General features: G+C 40.3%; 1 protein-coding gene across 1 annotated transcript in view; it reads left to right on the top strand.

Moving 5' to 3' along the window:
- MOCOS (molybdenum cofactor sulfurase) overlaps positions 1–25,372 on the top strand; it is a 177,728-nt gene that overhangs the window by 115,757 nt on the left and 36,599 nt on the right. Inside the window, exon 8 of the mRNA XM_026041857.1 lies at positions 12,747–12,946. Coding sequence (XP_025897642.1) covers positions 12,747–12,946 — 200 coding nt within the window. The remainder of the gene's footprint in view (positions 1–12,746; positions 12,947–25,372) is intronic.

The following is a 25,372-nucleotide window of genomic DNA, read 5'->3' as shown; positions in this document are numbered from 1 at the left end:
GGAAGGAAGGAAGGAAGGAAGGAAGGAAGGAAGGAAGGAAGGAAGGAAGGAAGGAAGGAAGGAAGGAAGGAAGGAAGGAAGGAAGGAAGGAAGGAGCTACAATGAGTATAGAACTAGAAAGATCTTGATAGCAAGAAGACAGGGAAGCCCTGAGATAAAGCCCTGGAGAAGTTGTGCAGTGTTTATTCCCATAAGTTCTTAAGGACAATACAGATAAATATTTGTCAGCTATGAAAGTGGATGTAGTTTATCTTTTCTTATCCAGGGATGTCATAGAAGACCTCTCTTTTTTTTTTTTTTTGCTTTTGTTTTGTTTTTGCTTGTTTCTTTTTTGTTTGTTTTGTTTTGATTGTTTGATTTGGGCTTGACTGAGGCAGGTCTGGGGAGAATTGTATCCATATCTTCTTGGTTTGGCTGTGATAATTARTTATGTGTCTGAGTTTTCTAATTATAACAGCTGCCTTTTTTCTTTGCTGTGCTGTGTTGAAGACAGTTGAAGTGCTCCAACTTCACAGTTCCTGCTTGACTCACAAAAATGGTGTGGCTCATCGTAACTGGATGTTCATTTATTTCTCATATGTCCAAAACTGAGAGGGAGGAGCCGGAAATTATTTGTTTTTTATTCTCCAGCTTTAGGAGGGCTCCCCTGTTCCTGTGAGACCTCTTTTGAGTCTGCACATGAGAGGGCGAAGATCTGAAAGCCACTGGGTCTTTGTTGAGAGCAAGATACATTTTCTGTAGCTGTTCACCCTTGGTGGCTGTTGTGAAATGAGAATAGTTGTAAGGACTCAACATGAGAGAAAGGAAGAGTGGAGAAGGGTGGCCAGCTGTGTCACATACTCTCCTCATATTCTGGACAGCATGGTCTTCATGAAAAAATGAGACGACAAGAAACAACCAGATTGTTGACCGGGGCAGAAAAGCTCCGAGAGCAGTTCCAGACCACTCAGCAAGCAGCTGGGAGAGGAGGGATCAGCAGCAGTTAATACARCTCTGTCTTTCCTAGCGAGTCCCAGTTGGCTGCCTGCTGTGGCAACAGGGGCAGCTTGTCCTGCATCTTCGTGATCCCTCTTCCTAGTTGTGTTAATGTCTTCTGTTCGCGAAAGCTCTTCAGTGAGAATCATGATAATATGGAAGGAGAAGGAATAAAAATGCTGTGTCACCATCCGGGCTAACTTTGCCTGGTGACTCCTTCATCTGAGCATGGTGTCTCTGTAGGACATCCTAAAATAGAATAGCACACCTAAGTTGATGGAGTGGCAGTTGCCTTTTGATYTCAATGATCCAGTAAAATGTCCATTGTGGAAACTTCCCAGTAAGACCTATTTATAATAATAAATGTTTAAGGTGTTCACTTCTAAAAATGTTCTGAGAGGTCCTGGCAAAATTGCCACTGGGTTTGGTAAAAGACTTATTGGGTGGGAACCGTAASGTTTTAAAATACAGACTGTTACTGTTCTTATAAAATGAAACATTTAGAGATCCTTCAGGTATTATTTTCCTGCATATCTGACCTTGCTAGAAGACAGATGATGTTCAAGGAGATAAATGAGTGCACCAGGTCTGCATGAAGTAACACACAACACATTTCACACATGCAGCATTTAAATTCACACCTAATTATCAAAGTTTTTTCCTTTTACCTCTTGAATTTGCAAGAGGTATCTGAGCAGTTTGATTAATTGCTGCAGTCCTAACTGTTCTCAGTTCACCTGCTGTTTAAGGGGTTTTGCATCTCTCAAGAACTAACCCAGTGTGGTGGTGGTGTAGTTCCTGTATGGTTGCTTTCTATATGATTATGAGCATTGGATGCTGAGTTAGATCAAAAAGAACTATTCTGAAATTATAAGAAGGTTGGACAAGTTGACAAAGCAGCTCTAGATTAGGTCAGTTCAGATGCGGGAGTCTATTACATGAAGTCACCAAACAAATAAAATAGGCTAAGTAATAATTTAATTTTTAAAGGGATTGACTTGTTTAGTCTGCAGAACAGGGCTCCCAGCTGCTTGGCTAGAGAGACTGAGCCTAGTCAAGGTTATCTAAGGTTTTATCCAGRGTACAATGGGAGAGATTCAGATTGTCTGCGGAAGCGAGTCAGGTGTCCATCAAGATGAAAAAAGCAACATTAGAAGAACATGCATTTCTTTCAAAAATATGTTGTAACTACATTGCATATCTAGTTTTAGGAAGATACGTCGATGTAATTTTTGCAAAAGAATATAACATTCTGTAATGTGGTAAAGGTCTGCAGACTTATAACCTAGGAGTATTAGGCTAGTCGTAGTAGTGTTCCGGCATATGGTGTGATTGTCACCTCATACCACTTGTTATTAATGTTATAGGCTGCCTAAGGGGTATCTGAGCCAGTTATAAACATCCAGTGCTATTGTTAATTGGGTCTTGTGTTATTAGCCTGGTTGGTAAATCAAACTTTTAAGAACATTTAAACAAGAAGATTTTGTAATTCTAGATATTCTGGTTTTCTCAGAGGCAGAGGTAATAACCAGATTTTTTACTTCATATTGTAGAATTTACATATTTTGTGTTCATGTTGTGGAATTTACATATCTCATGTTTGCAGCTATCTCGTGTTTAGCAGCAATGTGTAGCTAACGGTCATGCAGCTAAGCCTGTGTCGACTTCTTTTGCTGGCAGTAATAACACTGGGGTCTGTTCATTATAGTAGCCACMGTTCAGTTTTAAAGATTATTCTTACATATTGCTTCAGCTATAAAGCTCATTTCATAGTCAGACTTTTCATTTATAGGTGCAAAATTGTACTTTCATTAATGGGACAAGAAGGACAAAAAGGTATCAAAGTTTTCCTTAAATTTCTTTGTTCCCTGGAGGAGCCCTGTCTGTTATTTACCTATGTACACTTTTCAAGTAGTAAAAAGAGGTTTGTTTTTGCATTCTGCATGTCTTTGGAAAGATGAAATTTTGAAAGAATAAACAGGTAATGCTAAACGACCAGAAAACACAAAAATAATTATATTTTCTGTTTTCCCCTTTATTAACCTACGAGTGTTCTTCACCATCTTAAAATATGGATCTGATAGGACAGCCTGAATGGAAGTAGCCCCTATTACTTCTATAGTAGCATTGTGCTGACGCGTAAGGAAGAGCATTCCAAAAGCTGAAAGCTCCAAGTGAGCTCGAAAAGTGAGATGTATTTCTTCGTATTGTTTTCCATGGAGGCAGACTAAAGTTTCTGGAGGGAAGAGATAAGTGAATCTGGGAGCCCCAGGCACCCCTTCATTCACTGGAAGGCTGAAACTTCACCACTTCTTGGAGGTCATCCCTAGTCGATGGAAAGGAGCTTTTCCCTGTCTGCTCTTTGCCACCTGAAAAAAAAAAAGATGTGATTGGTGCCTTAATCTTCTCCAGAGGTTTAGTGTGGTTAAAAGCTTTTGAAATTGAAATTATGGGGAGAAGGCTTTTGTTCAAGGCATTTTTTAGTCTTCATCTCAAAATCTGTCACCTGAAACTCCAGCAGCCCAAGGTTTTTGTTTGTTTGTTTGTTTCCTATCACTTCTGTTGAGCTCAGGTTTCACAGGTGGCCAAGGGAAAAGGCCAGGCTTTCCATTCATTCTGAGTGCTTCCCTTCCTTGACAGTGCCTCCTCTCTCAGATAACAGTGTTTGTCCTTCACTGCTACCTTGCTAGGATCAGTATTTTCTTCTAACCCTGTCCCTAGTAAGTCAGTTTAAGAGGCAGTTCTTTAGGTTGCTGCAGATACTGATTTACAATCTGAGACAGCAAGTGCTGCACATGGGAATTGCTCATGCCTTGAAACACATCAGCCCTTCTGAACTGAATGTGAAGCACAGATTCTGACTGATTTATGGTGTTATAGCTCACTGAAGCTGATGTAATACCACGAGTGTTTAATTCTTTCTAGAGCACTTCTTACAACATTTGGAAGGAAGTAAAAACTAGAGTTACTTCATAATATTCTTATTTTCCAGTTCACATTTAACTTCCAGTCTTCATTTTTCATATGTTTGCACRCTTAAATTACAATTTATTGAAGTACCTACCCTACACCTTACAAAATTACAGCTGTACTTTCTTYTTCAACCACACATTCTGTTGTCACCTCCCTAACTTGGAAACTGTGGAGTATTTTAGGTGATTTTTAGGGATGACAACCGGCCAGCAGTTTGTTTGTAGCAGCTAATACCACACAGCATTGGGCTCACAAGAGCACTGGAACAGGCCTGCATGGGTGGTAGCTGAGGCTCCTACAGCACTACTGGCCTGCCACGGGTCTTGCAGGAGCTCTTGAGAAGGGGGACTGGGACTATAATATTACTGCTTAAATATGTTCTTTGAGAATGTGGAACATCATGGCAAGGTAGATGGTTTTGCTCTTAATTTTTACTTTTGGAGTTTGTGAATGTTGACGCATTTCACTTGCACGCATACCTTGCCAGTGAACTTGAGCAGATCCGAGCCTGCCAGATTCCCAGCAGAGAAAAACAGCCATGGGAAGGAAAGTACACCAAGGGGTCACTCTTCTGCTCCTCACAAACCTCACCAGTGATATAAAGCAGAGTTAATGCTACRACCTTGGGCTGGATCAATAAAACTGACAGTAGAGTTTAAAGAATAGAGAGGTTGCTGAGTTGCTAAGCTAAAGGATTGTCTTGTAGTGTCAGTCCCAGATATTTATTAAACCAACGTTTACCTGCATAGAAAACCTGGGACAAAGCCTGGTGTAATTCCGTTCAGGATGAGGCCCAAGAATGCCAGTGCTTTTCAATATTAATGCCTGCTTCTTTATGATTAAGGCATCAAATCTGGGAAATTTCAAAGTAGCATTTAGAATTCATTCTCACTGTTTCATTACTTCTATTTCGTGTGGGGCTTCTGCTAGCTATTGTTTTAATAACATTACCCAGTGGAGGTCTCATCTGACAAGGTGAAAGAGAAGGCAGAGCATCCTTTCACACCATCAGGAAGTGAAGGGTATCAGGAAATCCGAATTTTCAGTAAATAAGAGCTTGTTATATTGATCACAAATAGAGCCTGTTTCACAAAATTCTGAATATTTCTGAGGGCCACAGACAGGGAATGGAAACTTTGAAGGTGTTTTCCCTTACCGGGCCACTTCATGCCGTGCAGTTTGTTCTCTAGGAATTTTTTATACTTTATTTCTTGATCTCATTAGTAATAAGCTTGGGGGTTTTTGCTGCGTTGCTGTGGTGGGCTCTTTGGAGCCTCAAAAAGAACAAAGTGAGAAGACTGCAAAAGAGCAGACTTCCTGCTGCTTAATGCACTGGAGGCTGCCACTTCCCAGAGAGAAAGGGTGGAAGTGTCCAACCACTAGTATCAGGCAGGGAAAACCTGGAATTAAATTGATATGCTTCCTTGGGCACCAAAGTGTCTCTCACAGAATTTCCAGGAATGGTAGGTTAAAAGGATTGCTAATAGAAAACTTGAAGCTTGCAAACTTGATCGAGTGAGTGGGTACTGAAGTGCTTAGTTTGACCACACCATGACCAGTCTTCTTTGTATTTTCCTGTGTAAACACGCTACAGAGGTGGTGAGCTTTGATATGGAATTGAATTGCATCCCAGCAAGGATTTTGATTGAGGTCTGTAATATGAATAGGAAGAAGACAAGACAGGCAGGTTTTCAGAATATTTTAGAAGTTTCTCTTGATGCAGAGGGAGAGGTTTCTTCCTGTGAAAAACACCCTTGGATTTTTCTTGCTATTCAGCTTATTATTGCTGCAAGCTGTTTGTCTCCTTTGGTCTGCAGCTCTGCTCAGGAATGAAAAAGGAAACTGCTGGGCCATTAGGAAGTTATGAGACCTTCAATTAGTACTGGGGAATGGCCCTTATGGAAAAGGTATTGGAAGGAATAAATGTACTTAACTGCACAGCTGGTGGTATCATAGTTTCTGACTGGGCCAAAGATGAGAAAGCTTTTCCTTTTGCTGACTAAAATATRTAAGTAAGTAGGATTTCCTGAAATGTCAGTGCGGAATTAGCCTTGTGATAGACTTRTTGCCCCATCTTGTATTTTTTCCTATGCTGTAGCTTTGAGGGAAGGTGTTTTATGCTCTGCCTTATATTAGCGGCCCAGACGCCGAGATTTGAAAAGAGCAGGAAACCAGCTCTAGTGAAGAAGCTTTGGCATGTTGGCTTYCAGGAATTGTGCACAACAGGCTCCGTTAGGCACCAAAGCCACTTTTGAGAGAGCATAAAAGAGGCCTGGGTGCTACGTTAAGGTTTGTAACGGGTGCAGGGAGAATTCACGTGCTGTTACAGCACAAGCTTCTCTCACGTTTAGTCCTTAGGGTGAGAGAATCATAAGCAGCAGTTGAGATAAAGCCTGAGATAAAGCCTTTGGAGGGAACACAGGGCTAGCACATGAATAAGCACTTGCAGGGGTGATGCTGTGGTTACATTGCAGAAATGACCGTGGGGTCATCCAGCACTTCGGAGATCTGGTTTGAATGCTGCTGCCACAATGTGTGCAAAGCGCTCTGCCCTTTTAAGAAAGCTCTGTGTTCCTCATCTTTTGTGTTGCTCACTTTATGGTTTGTAAAGTCATGCTGCAATGGTTTCCTCTGCTAAGACTATGGCTCGTGTTCGTGAAAGAAGAGGACACGTCTCCCACCCAAAGAAAGAAATCCAATGAAAATAGCAAAGAGAAAGTTTCCTTCTCTTATCTGGAGCTGATTTGTGTTGTTAGATCGTTTTCAGTCTAGCAAGCAGCTAGACTAAAACAGTGTGATTAAAACAGTTAGGCTTCGAGGAAGCCAGGCAGCTGCCTTGTGCCATAGTCGTTCTCCTACCGCTCCCGAGAAGTTAAGAAGAAGGGAAAGTGCTCCTCATTAGGGTATTGGAAAATCAGGAGCTGCTCCTTTCAGCATGTTCTGCTCATTTATTCAGAACAAAGACTTGTAACTTCCCTYGCTGTATAAAAACAGAGCCTGAATTAGCTGCTCAGAGGAAGTGAGAGATGGGGCATCAAAGAGCCTTCTGTTCATTAAGATAAACACCGAATGTGTGTTTCATGTTTGGTTTCAGTATAGCACTCTGAATAGGGGATTAAGCAATTGCTTTCCACAGTCTAATATTGAGATGGTGTGGGAGAGGGAGGAGAATAAAAGGATTAAGCTATTATGCAAAGAATTAGTGTTGAGAGAGTATCAAGGTCCCTCTATTACACATTGAATTTTGCATGGAATTACAAGTGCTGAGAATATAAAGTGGCTCTCCATTTTGCTTGCAGGGTAAGTACCTAAATGTTTGATCAAGTTGCAGGAGTCCATCCAAAGGCCTGGACCCTTGGTCTTGGGAAGCAAGACTGTAGTCTCATAGCTAAAATTTCTTTTTTTTAAGGATTTTTGTATTGCATCATAAGAGGAGAAAGCCTTCTGTAATCTATGGATGGGGTGACAATGTGCTTTAAAAGTAAAAATGACCTCTCTGAGTACAAATGTTTTCCTTCTTGTACAAAAATAATCCCCAAGGTTGCAAAAACAGTCATTAAAGGTCCCACTTTGTGCTACTCGGTCTTTTATTTTTTTTGTCATGTGTGTTTTGGAATGCAAGCTGATTGGATTCAGTGTCGCTAAGGGCTTTGCAATCTGTGTCTTAGATGGATGTGAATAATGGCTGGTTTTATGAGTTTGCTAATAGTCTGGTTACACTCTTTTGTGTTGAACTTTAATGAACTAGATTTGTTAAGTGTTTTGAACAGTATTGTAATGGTGTTATATTAAAATTGCTCTTTTCATTTGAGTCCAAAGAGGTGTCTATGAATCAACTTTAATGTTAAGTTGCGTTAGGACCTCTTAACATCCTCAGTACTTTTTCATGTCAAGTCATGTGTAGTTGCCTATGTTAGGCAGTCCAGAAGCTCATTTCATAGCTTGTTATTTTTATTTAGTTTATTTAATCTTTAAACTATCAGTTGTGATTTCTTAGGTGTTACATAGTTTTTTTTCATGTATTTTTCCATAGATATCTATTTGTCACTGTGGGAGACAGATGATTGCTGAATTAACTTTTAACTTGGTCTGACTTTTGGTCTCCTAATTCAAAAAAACTTGACTAGAAATGTGCATAACTAGTAGTTTTGCTGATGACTGCGGAAACATCTTGAGTCCCAGAAGCCATACTACCAAAGAAGACATCAAGATTTCTGATTTCTTTGATTATATTTTCTTCTGATTCTTTATTCCTCTAGCATTGTATTTATCCCTTTCCCCCCAGGGGCTGGGAGAGGTGGCCTCTTCACACRAGTAGGCTCTCTGGAGGGGACTTGCTAAAAATACCACTGGCTAGAATATATGGCTAGCTGTATTGTCAATTGACAATATAAGTGCATTGTCAGATCTGCAAAGGAGAAATGCAAAGCAATCATTGCAAAGTTAAACATCAGCATATGTTTTTTTTGAGGATCACACTAAGTAGGTGACAGAATTCATCAGAATTATTCAGTTCTCACAGAATCACAGAATCTGTACATAAAGGAATGCAAAAAGAACCAGTCCCAGGAAAGATCCTTAAATTTAGCTTTTGGTAGAAAGGGAGGAGTCTGAATTTTTGGCAGGAGTTACAGGTCCAAGGCTTCTTTAGTACATTGACCCAGAGGTCCAGTGGGGCTATCGGTCGTGACTGGGATTTATGAGAAGGTGGCTACATCTTCTTTGCACTTATTTATTTATTTATTAACAGCAAGGTTAAAAAATAACAGTATATTTAATCTATGGCTCTCCTCTTCCTTATCTCTGCTACTTAATTCCTCATACTAATAAAGAGATAAGAAATGTATTCGAATGCAGATCACAGAGTGCAGCCAGGAAATCTTAAGCCCGAGAGCTTTTATTCTAGAGGATCGATTTCAGTCTCTGCTTTATCTTAATTTCTTTATTCAAAAGCTTTTACAGACTTTGACATATGCCTGCCTGTCTGTGGTTCTTTTAGGAAAAAGTAATGTTTGAAACAACTGGCTACTGAAATCCTGGTTATTTTGGGCAGGAGCTTGTTTCCTGTATACATAATGCAAAACCATGTCTATACTAACTCTTAAGCATTCCCCCATAAAGACTTGCCAGATGTTTATGTATCTTATATTTCTCTAATCAGATAAATCTCACTCTACAGATAAAATGCTTTTCTATTTTGCATATAGAATAACCCAGAGAGAATATAAATGTAGGAAGTCAGGCAAGGCAGGCAGTGAGTTTATGGGGTCTTGATGACAACCACATCTTTTGCACAATGCACTGTGATTTACTGCTGTAAATGTAAAGGTAAGTTGCTCTTCCCACGCAGGAGGTTAAACTGTCTCTCCTTCCCTCTGGATGGGACCAGGCATGCGTGCAATTTCTGTGGGAAAGCTGACATTGTAGATGTGTCTGTRGGTTACAGAGGAAGGATGAAGAACAGCCTTCTCAGGGCTCTCCTCCATCTCTTTTGGGTTTGAATGAACTGATCTGGCTTTGCTGCCTGACAGCAAGGTACCTTTGTGTGGGTGCTCTAAAGTCATGGAACTCAGATAGAAACACGGACTGGCAATATCTGCTCTCTGGCAGAAGGTACAAGAAAGGGAATGGTTTGTTTGCCCTTCAAGTCTCCTTCTCTGGAGATCTTCCAAACCCGCCTGGATGCCGCCCTGTGCCCCGTGCTCTGGGTGTCCCTGCTGGAGCAGGAAGGTTGGACTGGATGATCTCTACAGGTCCCTTCCAACCTCARCCATCCTGTGATTCTGTGTGATTCAAAAACAGGCCAAAGGTTTCGTAAGTGGTAAGAGCTGGTGATCTCCAAGGGGTTATAGAAATATGTCAGTGTTGGCCTATTTTTGGCCAGGCTCCTGGAAAGTAAATCTTTGTGAAGAAATAGTCTATTAAGAGAGCAGAATGGGCACYTGCAATATGTTCTGTGCAAGAGCTGGCTTGCTACCATGGGGAGGAGGCAGCAGCATGCAAAGATGTACACCACCCTGCAGAAGAGCATYACCAACACTCCGGTTTGTCTTTAGTGAAGCCCTATGGATTTTGGTAACAGAATCCAAAAGGAAGTGTGAGGTGGTAGTTCGGAGCCTGCCAGCCCTTCAGGGCATCGMTGTGAGGGGCGGAATTCGCAGGGTTAGTCTGAGCATAGGCCATAGGCATGGCCCTCTCATCGACCTCCGCTAGGTTAAGTCAAGCAGGGAGTTTAATTTCTGTCACCGCTAAGGCGGGGCTGTCTGCGGTAGTGCCTGTCCTTAGAGTGGGGCAGAGGCTGAAGATTTCTTGTTCTTTATTTTCCCTTCTTTACATTATTTCCCTAGTGGGAAGAGGAGACGAGGTAAGAACAGGATTTATGCAGGACTCAGTACAGATCATTTTGTTTAGAGAAATAAAAATAAATCAATGTTCTGAATATGCACTTTTATTTATTTATTTAGTTGTCAGAACAAACTTCAGATTGTTGGCATTTGTTTTACAGGGTTTTCAGTGACATCAGACCTAATCACAACGTATTCTGCTGCTTAAAGACATGGACCCTGGCACCCGTTTCCTCTTCCCAGTCAATCTGAGGGAAAGCTACTGCAGGCATTTGTATTTGCCAGAATAAATAATTAAAAGGCTCATCAGCCTCTAACTAATGAACAAGGCAATGTAATTAAGCAACTTTCAGAGAGAAGGGCTAAAGACAATGTGGAAATGATAGCAGGATGATGGCTGTGAATGAGAGACTGAAAATTCTGAGTAAGAGATTTCTACAGCAAGACACGAGGAGAGTAGCTTAATCTTCCATTGGAAGGTTCCTGCCAGTTCGGGAGAGCTCTGAATCCGGAGATTAAAGGCATCTCAGGAACTGACAGGCCCTCAGTGCTGCAGAGATAGCTGTTCGCTGGCAGTGGCTGAGAAATGAGATTTCTGAGCCCTCCCAGCTCCTCCCAAGCAGGACCCCTCCGACCAGGCGACGCTTTTCCGCAATTCTGAGTCTGCGAAGCCTCTTTCAGACCGAAATGTTCTAGGGACACTTGCCAAGTTGTTGTAGCTGACATCTAGAAATTGTGCTGWTGAGCTCTGGCAACGTTCCTTGCGAGTCCTGCATGCAGTACTATCTCTTATTCTTATAACTTATGCCTCTCTTGTTATTATTTGCTACCAAAAATGGGTACAACCAGCTCATATCTAGCCTATTTCTGTGACTGTGCGACTGTCTGAAGGAGATAGCACATAATTTAGGAACTGAACAAAAATAACAAAATATAGAACATGAAATAACAGCAGTGTGAAATAATCTAAAACATGAAATAACAAAAGCGTTTGTAATTCTTCTGAACGATATATTATTTTTCCTTTTTATACATTCATAAACAAGACAGCCCTTTCCAAGTAAAAGCACAAATGTCAACAAGCAGATTACAAGATTTCTGTCCAAGAGAGATTATAGCAGACTGCAGGAATTTCGAGATACTCAGATATAAAAATGGTATGCACAGAAATAAGGGTGATAAGATTCAGTTACGCAGTTTAAAAAAAAAAAAAAAAAGGAAAGAAAGAAAATGCCAAACATCTTTTTTAGTTACAGAATGTTCATGTAATTCAAATGTGATACTTGAAATGACAGAATATGTTATACATCTAAAACCCAAGCAAAATAATACAGTTCTACTTCAAAGGACTTTTGAGGATATTATTACTCTTTTTTTTTAATGTGATATATGTCCATCTTAATGCTACCCATCATATACATAAAAGAAACCAGTCTGTTTTTTTAAATGAAACTCCAGCTGTCTTCTGGGGAGATTTAGTTGAGTTTAAATGTATTCTTAGCCTTCAGGTGTCTGCTCTAAGCATGTCCATGTTGCTTAAAATGCCTTTAGTCATGTTGTTATCTTCTAATTACCCTCTGTAAAGATGAGAACTCACAGTTTTTCAGTTTATACCCTGAAATTACGTATATTTTGCTTATAAGAGTGCGTACTTTCTGGTAACTCATGTTCTTATTCCCGTTCACATGCTGTATTTATCATCATACCCGTTAACYGCCTCCTGTCAGTCTGTCCAGTGAATGTCCCAACTTGCATCTTCCTCTCCACTGTGCTACGCAGCGTAGCAGAAAATAAGGAGGGATGATGTATCCCTTCCTTACGCTCTTCCAGGCCAAGTTCTGTGAAAGCTTCTTCTCTACAGAGCTCCTCCGGAGCAAATGGATGGCCTGGGTGTGCAGTCAGGGAGATGTTCACAGTATCTTCTTGCTTTCTCCTCAGAGCAAAGAAAAACACACTTGTAATATTACTTTAATATCCTAATAACTTCTGTATATACTAATATATACCGTATATACTGAGACTGGTATTTTAGCATTTTGTTTAGAATTTTGTTATTTTAATTTTATCCTGGACACAGCAATTTGCTTTCTGGGCTCTGCTAGGATTGATGCCTCGTTCTTGTGATCTGCAGAGCCAGATTTGGAGCAAAACCTCCTACTTCTCAAATTAATTGTGCCAGAACATCTTAGTGAGATATATAGGTTGGAGCCATCAGTGTTGTAATGGGCATTTATGCATTTCAGCATAACTTCAGATTTCTCCAGTAAATGAATTTGTAGATAAATCCCTCGTGATAAAATACTACTGAAGTATTTCATACAAAGAAACAGATGCAAAGTATATATTAATTTAAGCAATCACAAACTTGCCAATTTTGCATTGCTTACATCCTCAGATCTTCCCTTTTTAAAATTATCTGACATGTATCTACTTTTTTTTTTCCTGTTTTTGTAGGTGGAATGGAGAACATAAAACAACACACATTTGCATTAGCTCACTACACCTATACCGTGCTGTCTACTTTAAAATATGCCAATGGGGCGCCTGTAGTACGTATTTATTGCGATACAGATTTCAGCAGTCCTGATGTCCAGGGTCCAATTATTAATTTTAACATACTGGATGAAAATGGAGAGGTGATTGGCTTTTCACAGGTATGTYCTTCTCTTGCCTTAATTGAGTGTTTAGTTTGTGCCTTAAGGTTGTTTGTAATGACTTGTTTTGTACATAATAGGTTATTCTGATATTTTGATTTTTTTCATAACTCTGAAGACTTGTGTGTGTGTTTATGTGTGTATATATATATATACATAAATATATATATATTTTTTATATATATATATGACTGCACGATTTTTAGAGTAGTGGAAAGAGAGTTCAGTACATAGTGCCAGCACAGTGCAGAGTTTGTAATAGCCAATCTTACCCAGATTTAAGTACCTGTTTTAAGCCCACATGACAGTGGGTTGTTTGAACAAACTACTGAACTAAGCAATTTGGTATCTTCTTGACTTGCTTGTCTGGACTATTTAAATTTGAGAAATCAAGGGCAGGTCTCAAGGTTCACCTGAGAGACTGCCTTAGAGTTTTGACACACCAAGGAAATCAGATTTCCMAAAACTGCATTCATCCATGAAGGAGGACTTTTCTTCTTTCTTCAACTCTAATAGTAGTAACTACATTCTTGTAATATATGCAAGTTACCACTGAGTAAACGTAGGAGTACTTTTATTTAACAGTTGCATGATTGCATCACTTGCTTAGCAGCAGAAGTCAGGAAAAGCACAGTACTCTAGTTTTGCTAGTGCCTTCCGTTTTTCTTTGTCTTCCTATTGAGGAAGTCACAGAATCACARAGTGGCTGAGGTTGGMAGGGACCTCTAGAGCTCATCTCGTCCAACCCCYTGCTCCAGCAGGGACWCCCAGAGCACGGGGCACAGGGCGGCATCCAGGYGGGTTTGGAAGMTCTCCAGAGAAGGAGAGGAACTCCGCAATCTCTGCGGGCAGCTCAGGGCAAGTTCAAGTGTATGATCTTGATTTTTTTTTTTCCAAAGCTGTCACTAACCTGGCACCAGCGACCTCAGCAGCCGCCCTCCCCAGTCCTCAGTCTTTGCATAGTTGTGTTCTTCTGGGAAGGYAAAATTCTGCACAGTTTAGGAGAGGCAGTAATGCAAAAGGCCCTCCCTTGGACTCAGGATTCCTGTGCCAGGGAGGATAAGAACTGAATGATGAGGTGGGGGAATGCAGAGAAATGCATATATATACATGTGGGACGAGAGCAGTGAAGCAGTTACTTAGAAGTGTCTCCATATGGAGTTTTGAATTTTTTAAGGCATCTATCAGGCTGATGAATATGGCAAGGGTAAATGCATAGAACAGGGAAATCTATATGATTCCTAAAAACGTAGGAAAAAGGGCTGTGTTATCACACAGTCCTAAAGAYTCACCATACTACATTTCAGACTTCTGTGTTGTAAAGGAAGTAAAGGAATAAATTAGCCCGTTAAACAGTCTTGAGYATTTGCTGTAGTGTTCTGGCAAGAGCATTGATATTCATACAATTGATTTGGCAAAATACTGCAAAATGACGTAGATTTTGTGTGTGTCCTTTGGTTAAAACCAAAGCTCTTAGTTATACCTCTAATTTTCATCATTTTCAGCCAAAAATGGCTCCTGCCTGTGCCACTGTTTTAAACTGAACTGTACCCCATGAAAGATGATTTTATAGTGTTATGACTCCACTGTTGCAGTTTGCTGCAGTGGCTGCTCATAAAAAGCTTCTTTATTGATCTGTATCATGTGGACTGTGCTAATCACTAGATTCTGATAGTTTCTAGCAAGAGTAAATTGAGAATGAGGAACTAATAAAGTTTTCAAAATGCACACCCATCACATCTGCAGTGCCTGTTAGATTACTTTGTTTAATTAAAAAAATACAGTTTGATGACTTTTAGAAATTAACAAGCAACAACACTAAGGCTATAATGTGTGTGATACATATGTAATTGGCTTCTTTATGGAATAAAATGCCTTCATAGGCATCCTGTGATAACTATGGTGGAGAAAAATGGTGGTTCCCTTTGAATGATGATGACAAAGAAAATACATACAGTATAGAGCAAGCATCATGAAAATGACAGTATCAATCTCTGCTTATTTGTTGCTGAGACACTGTGTGTGTATGTGTCTAACAAAAAAGTAGGTTGATTCAAAACAGACAAGAAAATATTGGGGTGATTTTTAATTTAGGGCAAATTGTGTGTCATTTCTAGATGGCATATACCTACTACTGGATACCTAGCCACCAATTAAAAATGATGCTCTTTCAGATGGTCTGTTAAATAAGATAAATGACAGAATGTTCTATTCTTCTGTGCTTGATATCTCATCTGTAATTACTCTTAACCAGKAACCCAAACAGTTCCATTTGTCCTTCTGACAGGCAGTTGTCATCWACCTTTTGCCAGCAGAGAGCATAGGGTGGCTGGTCATTAGTGACTGGGAGCCTGGAAAGGCTGATCTGAATAACTGATTCCAGAGAGAATATTTTGATGAGGTTCGGAGCAGTTTATTTTGGTAAGAAAAACTTCAAAAGGAGAAGTGACAGCGTCTTCAGAGGATACCAAGCTTATATTTAAGCCTCAAGATTTACATAATTTACATGATATTCAAAACTCTGAACTAAGTCCAGGATATTTAGGATGTGAGAGGCATGCAGCGAAGTACATGATATTTAAAACTGCTGCTGAAAAATGAAAGCAGGGGAAAAATCATGTCTTTTATCTGTGTGGCATTTGGGAGGGAAAATTGTTCTTAGCTGCTACTATTATGGAAGTCTGTTTTTCAGTTTTATCAGAATGTAATTGAGCACAGTTATTAAGTTTGTGCCACTAAACAGGAACATACTTGAATTACATACATAAGTCTATAGGGCCAGGAGGGAATAGCAAGAGTCTCGGGTACATCCTAGAGTAAAGACTTCATTGCACTCAAGACCAAATGAAGGCGTTTCGTTAAAGTGAGACACACAAAGGAGACCACACCATGATTTCACTCTCAGTGATGACATCATTTTTGACAACCTCTTATCTSAGTATATATGATACAGAGCACTTGGATGTGCGAAAGTAATAAGGTGGGAGGGAAATAATTATGGAAGTTAAGTTATTACTGCTTTTTCATTTCTTGGAGATTGCTAAGTTTATCACTGGTGTAGTGTATTATATATGGAAGAAACTTACTTTGGCTAGTGTATATACCGTTGGTTTAACTGGCAGCTTAGTTTACTGAGTTTAGTTATTTTGCTGTAATTAAAGTAGTTAAGGAAGAAAGACTTTCAGACTCCACACAACTCAAAAGCAGCAGCTTTTTCTTCAAATTTTTCTTGAAATGGATTTCTTTATCTAGAATCCAACTACTACAGTTTTTGAAATCTCAGTAAACCTCTTGTCTTCAGGCACTGAAGCAGTTAGCTTTTCTTTGGGCTGCTCGCATCACTTCCCTTGAAAATGATGTCCTCCAGTAAAGTTACTGGTCTTTTAGATTATTACTGATAGTAATTTATTCTTGAAATGAAGTGATAGGACAGGTGGCACACTGGTGCTTCTGAAAGKTATGAAAGTGTAGACTCTTCCTGGAGAGAATCACTACTTCTGTAGTGCTCCAGGTCCTTCAAAACAATGTTTGGCAGAAATGACTGGGCTTCATCTTACATTCTAATCATCAATTATATCAGACCCTTACATATAAGCCCATGACCATCTTGAGAGGTCTCAGACTGCTTTAATTGTCAAAGAGGAGATGGAACAGCCGTAAAGGAACAACCTTGACTTGTAACAACAATCGTACGCGCACACACACAAAGAAAAAGCATGGATCGAAGTCCAAGTGCAGAGTTSTCTGTTCTCTACTATTTGCACGTTTGGAAAAAAAATCACCAGCTCTGTGGCAGTGGGCCTTTGGAGCTAATACTATTTTTTCTTCTTTGTCCTGAAGTGGAGAGGGGGCCTCTCATCCATTCTTTGTACTTTCAGGGCGTTGTTGCCGAGTCATCGCAGCATCCGCTCCCCTCTCGGTTTGSAGGGTTGGTTTAGGAGCAGGAAGAGGGCCGAGGGACAAGAGGCCGGAGCAGGCAGAGGGGGTTCCACCCAACGCATTTRTCCGTTTGTGTGTTGTGGGGAGCTCTTACCCAGGCATACCTTCCAGCCCAGGCTTCTCCCTGCCTACTGGGAAGGAAGTACTTCTTCCCACAATGGACTCTTGACTGTTGAGACAGTTTTATTCTCCCTCACGTTTTTTTTTTTTTTTCCTACTGTGTGTTATTGGCTTAAAAAAGCAACCAAACCAAAATACCTATTGAAAAATGACGAACAATTCAGCCCCGATTTAGTACCTTCCTATCCCATTCTTCTGGTTAACCCAACATTTACCTCCTTTGCCCAGARTCTGAAGCCAAACAGGCTGTGTCACCTGCAAACGAGGTCTCTATATATGCTTGCTATGCCTCCTGCTAATTCTGCCAGGAAGGGAGMGAGCAGTACTGGGTCCATTAACACTCCCAGACTTCTTGCCTGAAGCCCTGCCATTTCACACTTGTGTCGCAGACAAACTGCTGTAACCGGGATCAGCTGCCAAAGACGGCGAATGTAAACGTTTTGGTTTGCCTAAGCAAGGCCCCTCTCCTGTGGTGGTGCAGGTGGATGAGTTTTGCCTCCCCTGCTCTCAACATGGGGAGTGCTGCTCAAAGAGATGCTGATCAGCTCGGTTTGCAAGCCAGCGTTAGCGTGTCCTGGCTCCCTCTCATCAGCCCAAATGGAGGGAAGGTGAGGGGGAGGCTACACTTGGAGCTTAAGTTTCTTCAGCCATTTCTCGATAAAAACCTATCAACACTTCTCAGCAAATAACTTCCAGTGTGTATCCCTTCATGAATCTATAATGCAATTCCTTGCCAGCTCTTATTATGGCATCTGCTTGCTGTCTGCCCATCTTCTTTCGATCACCACCTTCCTTGCATTAGGGAGGACAGATTTGAAGACCCACTGTTTCTGTTTTTTTCTTTTCTTTTCTGTCTTGATTTTCTGTCATTCTGTGGTGTAGATGAGGGTCTTTCATTGGAASCTGTGGTCCCAGGTCACTTGGATGCAGAAGAGCTGCCCAAGGATTTCACCATGGCACYATTTCTGAAGCAGTATCCTCTTGCTGCCTATGCTGACATACTCAGAATATGGGAAGAGAGCAATACCAGAATGAGATTTCCTTTGTACTTTTTCTTAAATAGGTTTTTTTATCCTTTCTTTTCTTTAATTTGTTAGAATTTCTATTTTCTTTTTAAACTCATTTATGCTTTTGCATCCAGAGTTTCCTGTAGCAATGGATTCTCCTCTTAAGTAGCTTAGCAGCTAAACCAAACATGGGGAGAAGTGGAGGCAGAAAATTACATCTTAGGACTCTAGGGACTTTGAGAGGTTACCCATCTTCCTTGTATGCTAAGATAGGATCATCTCATTCTCAACCTTTGCACAGCCTCCTGAGACAATTTATTCTGTAACTTAGCTATGTAAATATTGCAAAGTATTTCCTAATAAATAATTTCCTATAGTGCACCCTAAGCCCATCGTTATATGAACTGGTCAAAGAAAGAGAGACTAATCTGGACAGGAAAACAGAGGAAAAAAAAAGATTATTTATTTACTTACTTATTTCGCAACGCTCAGGAGTAGAGGAAGGGAGTCAGACAAGTCATTAGGAATGGTTTTTTTCAGGAGAGCTGTGTGTGACTAGGGGAAAAGAAAGAGAGGTTATTCTGCTTTCTTGCATTTAGAYAGAACTGCAAACAGAAGTAACATTGAACAAATAGTATGAGGCGGAATGGGAAATGCACAGAAAAGTAGTTGCTCAAGATAAAGGGACTATGACCAATGCTGGGAACACCTTCAGATTCTGAATACTCTTTCTTTCACTGAGCTTTATTTTTCCTCAGTGATGTTTTAGTAAGTTGCTTAACTGGACCTAGAGCAGTAGCGAAGGGCCTGGCAATGGTCTGGTGAAATCTCCTGTGCAGAATTCTGTTCTGCCCTATTATAAAGTAATGSCTCTAGCACTTTCTAGCCTCAGAAGAGCAGGAAAGCAATATTTAAGTATTTTCAGAGCCTCAGAGGTAAAGTGAGAGATATATTTATATATGCACACAGCTAGATAGGTACATATTCATATCACTGTTTATTGTTACATGATAAAAGGGACCAGATGATAACCTTGAATGGGTAGATTTCTTGGAAGATTGTTGTTTGTGCCTTGGATGTGACCCTGTGTTTCAGTGGTAGACTAATTCCAGTGCACTGTTTATCTCTTACGTAGAGCTACATAGTATTAAAGCAATGAGAACATGCTAAATAAAGAAATGAAAGAAAGCAGTTACAGCATTTCACACAAAAGGGAAGGTGTTACTGGGTCGCTTTGATGTCTCACTCTGAAAGGATTCTCATAGTAGCTATCTGTACCTGCCCAGAAACTCACACAGTGTCCCTACAAGAGAATGTACGTTGACGCTAAGCAATGAGGAGGGCTTCTTTCAACATTATTTATGTGAAATAAATCTTCCCAGATACTTACTAAGCAAGAGATCTGTGTTGTTGTTCAAGCTTCAGTCCTTTTGTATTGCTTTCCAGCTGCTAGCTTCTAGTTTTTTATTTTTATGATCATTCAGTTTTGCAGTTGGAGTCGTGCAGCATTTTTGCATCTGGGCCAGAGCAAAAGAGAAAGCCAGCACTTTCTAATAACTGCAAAGAATACGTGTGCTCAAAGAGATGCTCTRAAGACCGAGTTAGTTACACTAATGCTTTTGGAAACATATCCACTCATTATATTAATTATGATGACTCAGGAAAAGCCAAATGTTCATAGCACACCTAATGGGATTGTTGGCTGTCTTCCCAATAGCCTCCTAAATATTACTGGGGTGAGTGCTCACTATTGATTTTAACTGTGGATTTAGTCATTGATTTCAGGAAGCCAGAGAGGGTAGATGGACCRGTGGGATAGAAGACAAACAGGATTGCAAGGAGAAGACGACTGTTGCGAAGATTGCTGTTAAACTTCCACTTATTTCTTTGGTTCTTATTAGTTACCAGTTGTACTGTGGATGTCTCATAAGCATCCTTAGCAACAGCAGTCACCTGTGTTACCTTCTGTTCTTTAGGGAGATAGCGGTGATACAGCAAGCCAGCCTTGGCAATAAAATGACACCTTGTTAGTTCAGAATGACAAGAAATAACATTACAACATGGATCTTTGCTTACGTTTAGTTATGTGACATTAGTTACATGGGTTTGGGCATTCAAAGGCAGCCCTTACACCAAGAGGCGCTCAGTGCAGRGGGTAATAATTAGAGTATGTAGAGAGCTGCTGGTTGTTAGTAAGGAGATGCTACACTTGGRGGATTCAGTGCAATGACTGCAAAACCTAGTTAGCAGATAATGCAGCTCTCTTCTTGCAGAGGAGGTAGTGGCAGARTTCAGGTTGAGTTGCTTTTTGTATTAGCTCATTACTGGAGGACCAAGATGCATGGGAGAAGGCATAGGCAGAAAGTGCCTGCTATTAAACTGTTCATGGGAGCTGATGAAGTTYGAAGGCTCCACCAAAGCCTGGGCTGATGGTGCCTTATGCTGCTTTTCTGGAGTGTTCTTGCCTGTAGCTAAGCAAATTGCAAAGGGAGATAAAAGATGCTCGTTGTTGTTCAGATGGAAGCATCTAAGATGAATGAGAGGGACTGAAGATTTTCTGTTTAGATACAGGGCCAGACTGTGGCTCTAAACCACAGACTCCACTACACAGGGGAGGAATGTGAAAAGAAACCTCATGGTAGCAGCAAGAGGACAGCAATTTTGACAGGCTCTGCTGGATTTCYTTTTTCTGGGTCATAGCAAAAGCATAGCAGATGTTTTCACATGCCTGCAGTGGCCAGTTTTAGTCCATCATTTAAATCCTTTGAAGATGAGCAGACTTTAGCTCCACCTTCTCTATTTCCTTGCTTGCATCTTCCTGCTACAGAGATAAATCATATATTGGAATCTCTCTGACCATACTTTAAGTAATATTTCAAAACTTAGAAGCCCATCTTGGGATTTTAATCCAGCAATACCACTCTGGGATAAGAAAGATGTATTATCACTACTTTCAGGAGATAAATGCAGGCAAAAGGGTGATATAAGTGATTTAAGAGAAGAAGGGAAAGGTAGAAAAGGTTTTGGCTGAGCCATGAATTAAATCTATGTTCCTAGAACATTGCACATTTTTTCTCACCATTGTTTCTTGCAGAAGGACTGCTACTTGTAGTAGTCGGCTGCATTCATTATGCAGCAGACATTTGACGTGCAGTGTGTCTTGTTGATGTTAGTTATAGTTTAATCTTCTGTGTTGTTTAGCTCTGGCTTACAGTTATCTGGCTAGTCATAACCTGACCCAGAGCCTTTAGCATACAAGCTGGGTAGGGGTGTACAATGAGATGTACAGATAGGGAAGTTTTTACTACAGCTTACAAGGAAAAGCTGTGTTTACATCAGAGGGAGGAATCTGCCTTGGCAGGTTGCTTTGGGTTGCTTTGCTTTTTTTCCTAGTGTCCGTCCTTTGCTTGATGTTCATTTGCACTGGAGTAGTTTTAAAGAAGAAGAGGAAAAAAAAAAGAAAAAAAAGAGAGCTGAGATACATGGACAGAGAGATATTTGGTGGTACATGGACCTGTGGCTGTGGAGATGCCAAATCAGAGAAAGCCAGTGCAGGTCCTACAGGGAATAAAAGGTTAGTTGAAAAAATGTGAGGTCATGCAGTTAGATTCAAGACTGTTATATTTCTTCCTTATAAGCACCTTGTTCCCAAAGTATCTGTTAGGATCTGAGTCTCAGAAGTMTAAAATTCTAGTTACTGCTTTGCATGTGGAGCCCTTACGGCTATATGGCATCTTGGAAGCAAGAAATCCTGCAGAATGACAACCCCTGTATCCTGATTTACGCAGAATTTTACTGCCTGCCGCTCTCCCATGCAGTCTTACTTTAAATGCTTGACTGTGCRTTGAAACCAGAAGAGAAAATGATCACATCAAATATAAAGTGCCTGGTAAGTTAACATTTCCACTATCAGGACACACAGTCTAGCAGCTTCAGTGTCTCTAATGTTTCATTTGCTTCTACCAAAGGATTTCTGGTCAGAGTGAGTGATGAATGGTTGCATACTGAAATAGATATTTACATCCACTCTGCAATTAGATTGAACTGTTGTAAACAACTAGAGACAAAATAGGTGGTAGAGGCTCAACTCCATCAGTGCAGTGGAATCAATGCTGTGTGACCAGGTAGAAGGTCTTTCTTTGTGACGAGGCAAAAATGACTCTTTTGCAGGAAGTCATGCAGTTATACCTGTTTAATGATATAGTAACACAGCTAACGTGCATTTTCTGCCTTCTAAACGATTTGGAAGAAAGTGCTGATATATTTTTTTTCTTATGACCTTCTTGGTAACGGCATTAAATGAGATTAAGTATGCATTTGCGTCAGCAACAACATTTCACAATCAAATGTTGGATGACAAAAAGAGCTAGCTAGCTGCTTCTCCAACTCCATGCCATGAATCAGTGAATTCATTTAACAGCTGATGTGGAGGGCAGTGACATGGAGCCTGCCTCATAACCAGCAATCRATGGTGTGCAGTGAAGTTACTGTAATGAACAAATATATCAGGCAAATTGCTCTGAATTTTGGACATTGTAGAAAGTAGAATCAAAAGCCCGAATCCCGACTCCTCACAGACAACACTTGTCAGYGCTGACTAAGGTGATTTTGTGTTTTTCAGGAAAAATTCATGATCTAGTGTAAAAAGGAAAGCCTTTACTCACGTGGATCATTATTGTGATGTTCAGTACAATAATCTGCACGAATAACAACTACTTGCTTAAACGGGAGCTACAGAATTGGATCCTGTGGAAATGACTTCTGGGGGGATTCCTAAAGAATCCATTGCTCTTGGTGAAATTTTCACTTAATTTATCAGTAGTAAGCTTAGTTTATTGGAAGTAATGCAAAACTATGWGCTATTTCTAAGTGTTCACTATCACTTAGTGTGTATCTACCTACAGTAAGAGCATCCTTCCCAAACGTATTTCAGTGGAACCTGGAAGCAAGAGAAAACTGTGTACTTTGATGCTGAGAACCACAGAGTCTGGAATGGGTAATGGAAGCAAGTCTTTYAGCAAAGGTAGAAAGGTTATGAGTGCAGCTGTGTGACAAAGGCCAAGAATTCAGAGCACGTCAGAATTGCATCACTTTTTGGAGCTGTCCAGCTTTAAATATGAACTGAAATTCTAGGCACTCAAGAAGATCTACTGTAGGGCAGCGCACTAAGCTGGGCAGTACTCTTTGCACACAAAGCCTCTAGCCTGAAGTACCTATTGAAAAGCACCTTTTGCTTGTCAAAAATCAAGCAGGAAGTGTTGGGAAGCAATCTACAGGGCCTTGGCCCACAGTGAACAACTTGAGGATGAATGCTGRGGGACTTCAAGGAAAAAAGAGACTGCAGGATGTCTTGATAGAACATCTGCCATGTTCTCACTGACAGGATCAGTAGAAATGCTGTAAGATTTCCACATGTGTTTTACAGTTTAATTTTGCAGCTCAGGAAGATCAAGTCACAATGTCCCAAGTACTGGACCCAGGGAACTGCCAGAGCTCAAGCTCTGGGTACACAGTACTGTGTCACAGAATCCCAGAATGGTTGAGGTTGGAAGGGCCCTCCAGAGATGATCTAGTCCAACCCATTAGTCCGATTCGTGCTTCTGTTTCTTCAAGGATGAACTTGTTCCTGTCTCCCAAAAGTCAGCTGCCCTTGTTGCACACAGAGCTGCAAACAACGTTCTGTATTTCATAACCTGGTGCTTTGTTCCCATTACTGCTCCTTATGGCTATTTTAAAGGTGTGTTTTCTTTAAGTAAGCTTTTCTTCATCAGAGTAGCTGTAGCAAGTGTTTCATATTCTATTTGYTTTGCCATGTGGTAACATTGCAGAGAGGGATTAAATTAACTTCCCAAGGGGATTATTTCCAAGTTGAAATTCAACAMGACCAAGAAGCCAGTTGAAAGTCAAATGTGCAGCTGAAACTCAAATACGCATTCAAAGGACAAGCATGGAGGCAGTGCTGTGTTTACTTGACTCTTTCCATGGTTTCATAGTTTACAATGAAAAGTGTGCCAAGACCTGCACAATGCCTCTGTGTGCCTAAGCTTCACATGGCTGACAGAGCTCAGTTTATACTAAAAGTTATGTCTAACTTACCTTTGTTTCCTTGTACCATGATTCTCTCTGTTCACTTAATGTTCATGCATTCTTCTATATCAATAATCTCTAAAAGTGTGTGTGTGTGTGTGTGTGTGTGTATATATGGATATATAGAAAGAGTATGTATATGCACACTTCTAACATATATATCAATAACTATCTACTGCACAGGCTAATATGTAACAGTTAAAAATATTATTGGAGAAGGCTGTTGGAGCCCGTCACTTGTTTCCTTTGCGAAGTGAAAGGTAGAATGAAAGTCCAGGGCCATCATTAAAGAACAATAATGGTATGTTTGACAAAATGAAAACAATTAAAAATTGGTTGTTAGCAGTTCCTTGAAAATAGGTCATGGAAACTTTACACTACGTGCACTTTGAAAATCARTGCAGCCCCAGCAATGTTTATTTTAAAAATAATATTCTTAAAGGATTTTAAAGCTTTTTTTATACTGAGCTAAGGAGGCCAAACGGTGAACAAATTCAGCAGTGAAATAACTGTCATGATTTTTGCCTTGCTTGTCATCATTAACAGAGTGATGGATCCACCCACAAGTCACTAGTGCCATGACAAACTGTGTTATGTCAGGATGACAGCCTTTTTCATCGAAATAAATAAGTCAAGAAAATGTCAGTGTCTCCASATTGAAGTCTTCTGACAAAACAAAGTTAATAACTCTACAACAGTCTTTCTCAACAGATGCCTTCTACTATTAACTTAGCTTTGAGAAGCATGCTTTGAACACTGCATATTCTACAAAGAATTAAACATGTGTAGGGCTTGGGGGTGATTTTTTCTCTACTTTACAAGTCTGGCTATGTGAAGTTCTTTTGTTTGTGTTTTCATTTGAAAASGGAAGCATTTTGAACTGAATTAATAGGGCAGCGTGTATTTAAGCATGAACATGATAACAGCGTAATGATGTAGCCTTTTCTATATCTGTAACACGTTTTTGTGGGGGGGACCTTGTGCCCCACATGTGAGAAACATTTAAGTGTTCTTTGAATTGCTTGTAACAGAATTAAATGCTACTAAGGTTGAATTATTTTAGCCTGGAGTAAGTTCTGCCAAAGGGCTTTGGTTTTTCACTTGGTGAGGCAATGGAAGCAAAGGGGCTTGGCAGCTCACACAGTCAAGCTCACGAGTGAGGAGATGGAAGGTAGACTGAATTAAGCAACTGAGATTATCCAGGAACTCTTTGCTGCCTATATATTGGGCTAGTAGCCTATACAAAAAGATAGAAGATTTTATGAAAGAAAGA

Source organism: Nothoprocta perdicaria, unplaced genomic scaffold (genome assembly GCF_003342845.1).
Source record: "Nothoprocta perdicaria isolate Ctin4 unplaced genomic scaffold, notPer1 scaffold_297, whole genome shotgun sequence".
Lineage (NCBI taxonomy): Eukaryota > Metazoa > Chordata > Aves > Tinamiformes > Tinamidae > Nothoprocta > Nothoprocta perdicaria.
This window is presented reverse-complemented; position numbering and strand designations above follow the sequence as displayed.